Raw genomic sequence first — 9653 nt, 5'->3', positions numbered from 1 at the left:
AGGATGCAGAATTCCTTTGGGATTTGGGGACAGTGACCTGAGCGTGGGACATGGGGCCCTTCCCTGCTCCCCAAATCCACCCGGAACCGGCGCCTGAGCCCCAAAACCACGAACTGGCCTCGATTTTCCGATGCCTCTGGACACGGCCGCTCCTGGGAATTCTCTTCCCGGCCGTGCCTCTTCCCGCTGCTCTTTGTCCGTGCCTCGGTGAATTATTCACGGTGAAACCGGAGCTGCCTTTGAAGCTGCTGGCTGCGGGAGCCTCTGGAATACAAATTCCAGGCGCATCCCGGCTCCCTTCCTGCCTGCAAATCACTTTCTTGGGATGAAAACAGACTTATTGCAGATAATTCCGGTTGTCTCGGTGTTTTTGGATACCTCGGATCAAATAAAAGATATTCTGGTTTTGTAGAGGAGGGATTTGCTCACGTGGCTCCAAATCCGTCCTTGGAAATCCTTGTCTTGGATTGGGATTTAAACAACTCCAGGGGTTGTCCCGAAGGGATTTGGGGCAATGCTGGAGCTTCCCTCTGTCCTTGGATTGGGTTTGGGACAGCTCTGGTGGCTCTGGGGATTGTCCTGAGGGGATTTGGGGCAGTGCTGGAGCTTCCCTCTGTCCTTGGATTGGGTTTGGGACAGCTCTGGTGGCTCCGGGGATTGTCCTGAGGGGATTTGGGGCAGTGCTGAAGTTGCCCCGCTCCTTGCCCAGACCTCCAACCCTTTCCCCGCCCCTTCCCACGGAGCAACGACTCCCTGGGGTGCAAAAATCACTCTATGAGGTGGGGAAATGACTCCAGGGGTGGAGAAATGACTCCAGGGGTGGAGAAATGACTCCAGGGGATGATTTTTATCCGTTCCTCTACCAATTTCAGCACCTTTGGGCCCCAACTGAAGCTTCCTGTGAGTAAAAAAGGGGAAGGAGGAGGTTTCGGGGGGGCCGGGAGGGGGATGGGCACAGCAGGATGGGGCCGAGCGGCTTTCGGGGGCTCTGCCTTGCCCTGCTCTGCTCTGGGGCCGGTGAGTGGGGCCGGGGGAGCCTCGGGGTGTGGGGCTGGAGCGAGGAGGAGGAGGAGGAAGAGGCTGAAGGCAGCGGGGGCAGCTCAGGGAAATCCCTTTAGGGAGTTCCCTGGGGGTTAAGCTCAGGTTTGGGTTGAGCCCGGCTTTGTTGAGCCTTGTTTGTGTTCCCAGGAGGGTTTTGGGGTCTCCCAGCACCCCAAATCCATCCCAATGCAGATCAGGAGGGGCTTTTGAACCGCTTTTGGGGGTTCCCAAAAGTTGGTTTTAATCGCGGTGCGATCTTGGCATGGCCACGAATGGGACTTGGAGGATCCTGGTGGCTCCTTCCACCTCACATCCTGCAGCTCCATGCCCCAAATCGGGATATTTTTTGGGATTTTATAATTCCCTGCTTGGCTCTGCTCGAGTTCAGCCCCCTCGGAGAGCTGTGGGACATCCCGAGCTGGAAAAAACCCACCTGGATCATCCAATCCCACCCCAAACCCTGCGCAGGACATCCCAAAATCCCAATAAACCCTCCCGGAGTTTTTGGGGCAGGGACCATCCCCTGTTCCGTGCCCCACAACCCTCTGGGGGATGAATTTTCGGGATCTCCATCCCAAATCCCTCCTGGAACAGCTGCAGCCATTCCTGGATCCTGAGCCCCTTGGAATTCCCAGGATTTCCCCTCACTCTCCTCTCCTCCGAAATTTCCTTTTGGGGAAATCCCTCCTGACCCTTCACCCTCTGCTGATGTCCCCAAACTCTGTCCCACGTCCCCTGAGGGGACACGGGGCTCCATGTTCCCATTCCTGATCCCTGATTTCGGGGGAGAACGGACAAATCCCATTCCCAGCTCTCGGCTTCCAAGAAGAGGAGCCGGGCAATGGCAGCGTCACCCCTCCCGAGGAGCCCCCGGGGCCACCGGGACCCCCCCCCACAGCCACCGGGCACGCGGGGACAACGGTGACGACGTGGCCGAGGGCCACCACGAGCCCTCCTTGGAGCGGGGACCTCGCGGTGACACCGGCGGGGAACCAAACCCGTGAGTTCCACGGGAGGGGTGTGTCACCCTCCTGGGGGATTTGTCACCACCCTTGGGGACCTGTCACCCTCCTGGGGGATTTGTCACCATCCCAAGGAGGTGACACCATCCTGGAGGGCCTGCCACCACTCTGGGGGATTTGTCAGCACCCTGGGGGACCCGTCACCCTCACAGGGGATTTGTCACCCTCACGGGGGATGTGTCACCCTCCTGGGGGACCTGCCGGGGAGGTGCCACCACTCTGGGGGATTTGTCACCATCCCAAGGAGGTGACACCATCCTGGAGGGCCTGCCACCACTCTGGGGGATTTGTCAGCACCCTGGGGGACCCGTCACCCTCACAGGGGATTTGTCACCCTCACGGGGGATGTGTCACCCTCCTGGGGGACCTGCCGGGGAGGTGCCACCACTCTGGGGGATTTGTCACCATCCCAAGGAGGTGCCACCATTCTTGGGGATCTGCCACCATCCCTAGGGGATGTGCCACCACTCTGGGGGACCTGTCACCCTCTCAGAAGATCTGCCACCATCCCTAGGGGACCTGCCACCCTCCTGGGGGATGTTCCACCACCCTTGGGGACCTGTCACCCTCACGGGGGATGTGTCACCCTCCTGGGGGACCTGCCGGGAGATGTTCCACCACTCTGGGGGATTTGTCACCATCCCAAGGAAGTGGCACCATCCTGGGGGACCTGTCAGCACTCTGGGGGACCTGCCACCAACCCTGGGGACCTGTCACCCTCATAGGGGATGTGCCACCACCCTTGGGGACCTGTCACCCTCCCGGAAGATGTGCCACCACTCTGGGGGATTGGGGGACATGTCACCCTCTCAGGGATGTGCCACCACTCTGGGGGATTTGTCACCATCCCAAGGAGGTGCCACCATTCTTGGGGATCTGCCACCATCCCTAGGGGATGTGCCACCACTCTGGGGGACCTGTCACCCTCTCAGAAGATCTGCCACCATCCCTAGGGGACCTGCCACCCTCCTGGGGGACCTGTCATCCTCCTGGGGGATGTTCCACCACCCTTGGGGACCTGCCACCCTCCCGGGGACCTGCCACCCTCCCAGAACATCCCGACCCCCTCCCTTTCCCTGTGCCCGTCCCCGCCCGGCCACCTCTGTCCCCACTTTTCCCACAGGCACCTCCTCGGGTGTCCCAGTCCGCTACTGGTCCCCCGTGCTCTTCGTGCTGCTGGCCCTGCTCGTGCTCTTTGTCACCTACCAGAAGACCAAGGGCAAAGGTCAGAGCCCCCCCCGGCACCCCAAAACCTCCAGAAGTGCCCCCAAAATGCCCCCAAAATGTCACTTTTTGGGGTGTGCCACCATCAGGGGGATCCTGATCCCCAAAAAAGCCCCTTTTGGTCACAGCTCAGGCCCCAGGGGGTTCTCCTCACTCAGGTCTGGTTCTGAAATTCCCGAATTCATCCCGAATTTCCCTTCCGAGCTCAATTTTGCCACTTTTGGGGTCGCCACTGCCCCTTGCTCAGCTCTGGCCCTAAAATTCCTGAAATTCATCCCAGATTTCCCTTCTGAGCTCAATTTTGCCACTTTTGGGGTCGCCACTGCCCCTTGCTCAGCTCTGGCCCTAAAATTCCTGAAATTCATCCCAGATTTCCCTTCTGAGCTCAATTTTGCCACTTTTGGGGTCGCCACTGCCCCTTGCTCAGCTCTGGCCCTAAAATTCCTGAAATTCATCCCAGATTTCCCTTCTGAGCTCAATTTTGCCACTTTTGGGGTCGCCACTGCCCCTTGCTCAGCTCTGGCCCTAAAATTCCTGAAATTCATCCCAGATTTCCCATCTGAGCTCAATTTTGCCACTTTTGGGGTCGCCACTGCCCCTTGCTCAGCTCTGGCCCTAAAATTCCTGAAATTCATCCCGAATTTCCCATCTGAGCTCAATTTTGCCACTTTTGGGGTCGCCACTGCCCCTTGCTCAGCTCTGGCCCTAAAATTCCTGAAATTCATCCCGAATTTCCCATCTGAGCTCAATTTTGCCACTTTTGGGGTCGCCACTGCCCCTTGCTCAGCTCTGGCCCTAAAATTCCTGAAATTCATCCCAAATTTCCCATCTGAGCTCAAATTTGCCACTTTTGGGGTCGCCACTGCCCCTTGCTCAGCTCTGGCCCTAAAATTCCTGAAATTCATCCCGAATTTCCCATCTGAGCTCAATTTTGCCACTTTTGGGGTCGCCACTGCCCCTTGCTCAGCTCTGGCCCTAAAATTCCTGAAATTCATCCCAAATTTCCCTTCTGAGCTCAAATTTGCCACTTTTGGGGTCGCCACTGCCCCTTGCTCGGCTCTGGCCCTAAAATTCCTGAAATTCATCCCAAATTTCCCATCCGAGCTCAAATTTGTCTCTTCTGGCATCACCTCTGCCCTTTCCCTCTCTAATTTCCACAAATTTTGGGGTTTTGGGGTTTTTTCCCTACTTCAAACCCAAACTGGCGCTCAGCAGCTCCATTTTGGGTTTTCCCGAAGGGGATTTGGGGTGGAAAATTCAGGTTTTGGGTCTGTCCTGATCACAGGGATCCAGGACCGGGCCATGAGCGGCAGCGACTCCTCAGGTGAGCCCTGCGGGGTTGGGGTTGTACTGGGGCAACTGGTTTTACTGGGAATGCTGGTTTTACTGGGAATGCTGGTTTTACTGGGATATTTTGTTTTATTGGGGTATTTTTTTTTTTAATTGGGATATTTTGATTTCACTGGGATGATTTTTTTATTGGGATATTGTATTTTCTTGGGGTGTTTTCTTTTTACCGGGGCAATTTATCACGCTGGGATATTGTACCGGGATATTCAATTTTATTGGGATATTCAATTTTATCGGGATATTTTATTTTATCGGGATATTCAATTTCATTGGGATATTCAATTTTATCGGGATACTCAATTTTATTGGGATATTCATTTTTATCGGGATATTTTATTTTATTGGGATATTCAATTTTATCAGGATATTCAATTTTATTGGGATATTCATTTTTATTGGGATATTCAGTTTTATCAGGATATTCAATTTTATCAGGATATTCATTTTTCTTGGGATATTTTTATTTTATCGGGGTATTTTCTCCGAATGGGGTGTGGACGAAGGGATCGAGGCCATCCCCTGAAGGACTGGGGACATCCAGAGGTGACATTAAGGTCCTTCCATCCCAAACTTTTCCAGGATTCCCTGGGCTGGATTAGTTGGGATTTTAGGGATAAATTCAGGATCCTGGCCCCGGTCATTCCATGGATTCCCCATCCCTGGAAGTGCCCAATTCCAGGTTGGAGCCACCTGGGATAGTGGGAATGTCCCTTCCCATGGGATTGGGGTGATCCTAAAGCTCCTCCCATCCCAAACCATTCCATGATCCCAAAATCCCGTGAATTCCCTGCTCTCAGCGCCCTCATTCCAACCCTTCCCGCGCAGATTTGGGAGCCCTGGTCCAGCCCCCCGTTCAGGACCCCATCCCAAAAATCCCGGCCCTACAGGTGAGCCTGGGATGGAAAAACTCTCCTGGGAATTGGGAAGGGTCTGAGCCGGGCCTGGGAGGGCTCAAAGCCGGGTCTGGAAGGGTCAAAGCCGGGTCTGGGAGGGTCAAAGCCGGGTCTGGGAGGGTCAAAGCCGGGTCTAGGAGGGTCAAAGCCGGGTCTGGGAGGGTCAAAGCTGGGTCTGGGAGGGTCAAAGCCGGGTCTGGGAGGGTCAAAGCTGGGTCTGGAAGCCGGGTCTGGGAGGGCTCAAAGCCGGGTCTGGGAGGGCTCAAAGCCGGGTCTGGGAGGGCTCAAAGCCGGGTCTGGGAGGGCTCAAAGCCGGGTCTAGGAGGGTCAAAGCCGGGTCTGGGAGGGCTCAAAGCCGGGTCTAGGAGGGTCAAAGCCGGGTCTGGGAGGGCTCAAAGCCGGGTCTGGGAGGGCTCAAAGCCGGGTCTGGGAGGGCTCAAAGCCGGGTCTGGGAGGGCTCAAAGCCGGGTCTGGGAGGGCTCAAAGCCGGGTCTGGGAGGGCTCAAAGCCGGGTCTAGGAGGGTCAAAGCCGGGTCTGGGAGGGCTCAAAGCCGGGTCTAGGAGGGTCAAAGCCGGGTCTGGGAGGGCTCAAAGCTGGGTCTGGAAGGGTCAAAGCCGGGTCTGGAAGGGTCAAAGCCGGGTCTGGGAGGGTCAAAGCTGGGTCTGGGAGGGTCAAAGCTGGGTCTGGGAGGGCTCAAAGCCGGGTCTCAACCCCAGACCAACGCCGTGCCTCAGTTTCCCGTCCAATCCCACCCCGAGGACGCTCCATGGAATTCCTGCCTCTTTTCCAGAGGGAAAGGAAGGATCCCGAGACCCCCCGAGGCCTGGACCAATCCGAGACCACCTTCAGCCAGCCAGAGCCATCCCAAGCGCCGGGAGTGACAGAAGAAAGGGAATTCCTGGGATAAAGGGGCAATTCCTGGGATAAAGGGGCAATTCCTGGGATAAAGGGACAATTCCAGCCCCTCCCAACTCCCGCTTCTCCTCCTCCCCAGCTGGACTCGCTCCCGGGTGACTCCTGAGGGCCCCCAGAGGTGGCCCAGTGGCTTCCAGGCCCCCCCGAGGTCCCGCCGGTGTCCCCTGTGCGAGGACAGGGCGGGAACAACACAATAAAGTGGGATTTTATCCCAAAAAACCCTTGGAATTTCTCTGCCGGGACACGCAGCCGCCTCTGTCATTTTTTCCCCCGTGTTTTGGGGCAGTTCTGGGGGATTTGAGGTGCGGGGGAAGGTTTGGGGGTTCGTGGATGGGAAAAAAACCCCTAAAAGGGTGGAATAACCCAGCCCCCACCCCAAAAAAAAACCCCCAGGGCTCCTCAGGTGATCGAGGGGCTCAGAGAAGAATTTTTTTTGGGGCAACCCTAAAAACCAGGACGGGGCCTGAGGGGTCGGGGCTGGTGTGGGATGAGCACAGGAGGAGTTGGGCATCCACCCCAAATCCTCGGCCCCAAAATTCCCGAGTTTTTGGCCCCACAGATCCCAAAAGTTTGGTTCTGTAGATCCCTAAACTTCAGTGGCAAAGCCCCCAAATCCTTGGCCTTATAAACGCCATACCTCGAACCCAGAGACCCCAAATCCTTGGCTCCACAAACCCCAAATTCTGCCCTGTAAATTCCAAATCCTGTTGGCCCCACAGACCCCACACCTTGGCCCCACAGACCCCAAATCCTTGGCCCCACAGACTCCAAAATCCGCCCCCAAAATTCCCAAATCCTTGGCTCCACAGATCCCAAACTTGTTACCCCATAAATCCCAAATCCTCGGCCCCACAGCCCCCAAACTCTCGGCCCTCACAGCCCCCAAGCCAAAAGGAATTAAAATTTAAAAAAAAAAGCCAAAAAGGATTCATTTTATTTAAAAAAAAAAAAAAATGTACAATTGTAGTTCCTCTATGGAAAAAAAACCAAAAACAAAAGCAAAAAACAACCGAACACCAACAGAAAAAATTCCTACCACTGCCGGAACGCTCCGATCCACTGCAAAAAACCGGGAAAATCCAAGCTTTTTCTTTTTTTTATATATATTAAAAACCATTACTTTGACATTTTACAACTTTCTACACGCATGCACAAAGGTCTCAGCTCGGCGGGAAAACGAAATCCAAACCCAAGCCCAAAAACAGAACCAAAAAAAAAGGGATTTTTTTATCTCCCGGAATTCCCGGATGGAAAATCTCCCCCAGCCCAGGCAGATCCAGCCGCTTTTTTTTTTTCAGGAAAATGCCCCAAAATGGGCTCCCAGCGGCAGCAGCGCCGACGGAGCCGAAGGATCGGGGGGTGAAATCCGGATCCTTCGGCCCCAAAAGGCTGGAAAATGATGGGAGCAGCAGGGGGGGGGTGAAATTCCCCCCCCAAAAAAGTTCCCCCCAAAAACATTCCCCAAAAATTGGGGATTTCCTGGAATTGGGATGGGGATGGATCCGCCCATTTTGCTACTGGTGCTTACTGGGGAAGCCTCCCCCGGCTCCAAACTCCCCTCTTTTAGTGCTTAGGACAAAACCAACCCCAAAATCCGACCCCAAAACGCCTCCCTGGAATGAAATCCGGCACTTCCGACCCCTCGAGGCTGGAGGTGGAATCTGGAGCGGGGAAAAAGAAAAAAAGGGGAAAAAAATTCCAAATCGATCCGTGAGGTATTAACAAAAAAAATCAGGAGAAGGCAAACCCAGCTCCTTTTGCATCCCGGTGGGAATTCGGTGGGATCGCCACGGGGCCACCTCACCGAGGGACGCTCCTTAAGGACCTCGCTGACTTCTTCCAGGAGTTCCTCAGGGTTACGGATCCGGGATCGCTCCAACGGCACCGGGAAGCCCCCACGGAGATGCCGCTGGGATTCGGGACGTGGATCCCCTGAGGAGCTGCAAATCCCACCTTAAAAAACCCCAATCCAACCTTCAGCTCCTCCAAAAAATCAGATTTCCACTCGTTTTCCCTAAAAACCCATCAGCAGAGGAGGAGGCTCCCGAAACCTGGGATACACCACGGAGCTTTTCCATAGCAGCCGCGGATCCTGGAGGTGATTCCAAAATCCTTCCCCTTTCCCCCCCTCCCAGAAAAAAATTCCCTTGGGATGAAATCCCAGCCCCGGGGCCGGGCAGTGGTTTAAGGCCAGAGCCAGGACAGTTGTCCAGGAGAAAATGGACAGGAGCAGAAGGTCCGTGGGACCCAGAGCTGCTCCGAGACGCTGGTGAAGAAGGAAGTTGGGAATTCTTGGAATTAGCCCTTGAGTTACGGCACCGCCGCCGCCGTGCCGGAGACGCTCCGAAGGATCCGGATTTCGGGGAGAAGAGTTTTTCCGCGGCCTCGCGGGGCCGGAAGGATCCAGAGGAGCCAAATTCGGAGTTTCGGAGCGGGAGGGATTCGGGAAAAGTCCCATCCCGGCCAATCCCTGTGCGGGTCACACCGAGGTCTCCGACTGCAGCCTCATGATGAACTTGTGCGACTTGGGGTCCACGAATTCCTCGGAGAGCTTGAAGAACGGGATCTTCTTGGTGGACACCACCAGGCTGAAGTCCTGGCGCTTGAGCACGAAGACCACGCCGTCCTTGAGGCCGTTGGTCACCGGCTCCTCGCTGACCAGTGTCCACTGCTTGGCCAGCCAGCGGTCCTTGTGGTACTGGATGGTGGGGCCGGCCGTCAGGTACCGCTCCAGGAAGGCCTTGGGAGAGGGAAAGGACACGGGAATGTCACCTCCGGATGGCTCAGCCCAGGCTTTTTTTGGAGCCTGAAGGTGGAAAAAAACGGCTCCGTGGTGCTGCTCTGGGGATTTTTGTGGCTGGATCCTGGGATTGTTGGGGTTGGGAAAGAGCTCCAAGGTCGTCGAGTCCGAGGTGGGATCAACCCCACCCTGGTCACCTGCTCCAACGTCCAGGGATCCCTCCAGGGATCCCTCCAGGGATGGCCACTCCAAGCCTCCCTGGGCAGCCCCTCCCAAGGCCTGGCCGCCCTTTCCAGGAGGGATTTTCCCAAATATCCACCCTGAGCCTCCCCTGGCACAGCTCGAGGCCGTTCCCTCTTGTGCTGGCCCCGTTCCCTGCGATCAGATCCCAAATCCCCCCTGGAAGAGCCCCAAATTCCCCCTGGATCCCCCTTTTCTCTGGGATGAGCCCCCCCAGCTCCCTCAGG

The 9653-nt window shown here is 56.0% G+C and overlaps 2 protein-coding genes across 4 annotated transcripts in view; one reads left to right on the top strand and one right to left on the bottom strand.

Moving 5' to 3' along the window:
• The first annotated feature begins 733 nt into the window (after positions 1 to 733).
• Positions 734 to 6734, top strand: LOC108445944 (protein enabled homolog). Of its 3 annotated transcripts, none has more exons than XM_017731157.1 (6): positions 734 to 900; positions 1853 to 2041; positions 3187 to 3288; positions 4573 to 4611; positions 5463 to 5524; positions 6248 to 6734. In XM_017731157.1, the coding sequence occupies exons 1-6, from the start codon at positions 828 to 830 to the stop codon at positions 6410 to 6412; spliced, it is 630 nt and encodes a 209-aa protein (XP_017586646.1). In that variant the 5' UTR covers positions 734 to 827; the 3' UTR covers positions 6413 to 6734. The 3 variants fall into 3 exon arrangements, with proteins under 3 accessions (XP_017586646.1, XP_017586648.1, XP_017586647.1); XM_017731159.1 differs by having other exon boundaries at positions 755 to 900; positions 6322 to 6712; XM_017731158.1 differs by lacking the exon at positions 734 to 900 and adding an exon at positions 957 to 1017 and having other exon boundaries at positions 6248 to 6732.
• A 648-nt stretch (positions 6735 to 7382) lies between these two features.
• Positions 7383 to 9653, bottom strand: part of VANGL2 (VANGL planar cell polarity protein 2) — a 7649-nt gene continuing 5378 nt past the window's right edge. The window contains exon 8 of the mRNA XM_017731144.1: positions 7383 to 9287. Coding sequence (XP_017586633.1) covers positions 8926 to 9287 — 362 coding nt within the window. The 3' untranslated portion in view covers positions 7383 to 8925. The remainder of the gene's footprint in view (positions 9288 to 9653) is intronic.

This window comes from Corvus brachyrhynchos, unplaced genomic scaffold, assembly GCF_000691975.1.
Source record: "Corvus brachyrhynchos isolate BGI_N302 unplaced genomic scaffold, ASM69197v1 scaffold303, whole genome shotgun sequence".
NCBI classification, from domain to species: domain Eukaryota; kingdom Metazoa; phylum Chordata; class Aves; order Passeriformes; family Corvidae; genus Corvus; species Corvus brachyrhynchos.
This window is presented reverse-complemented; position numbering and strand designations above follow the sequence as displayed.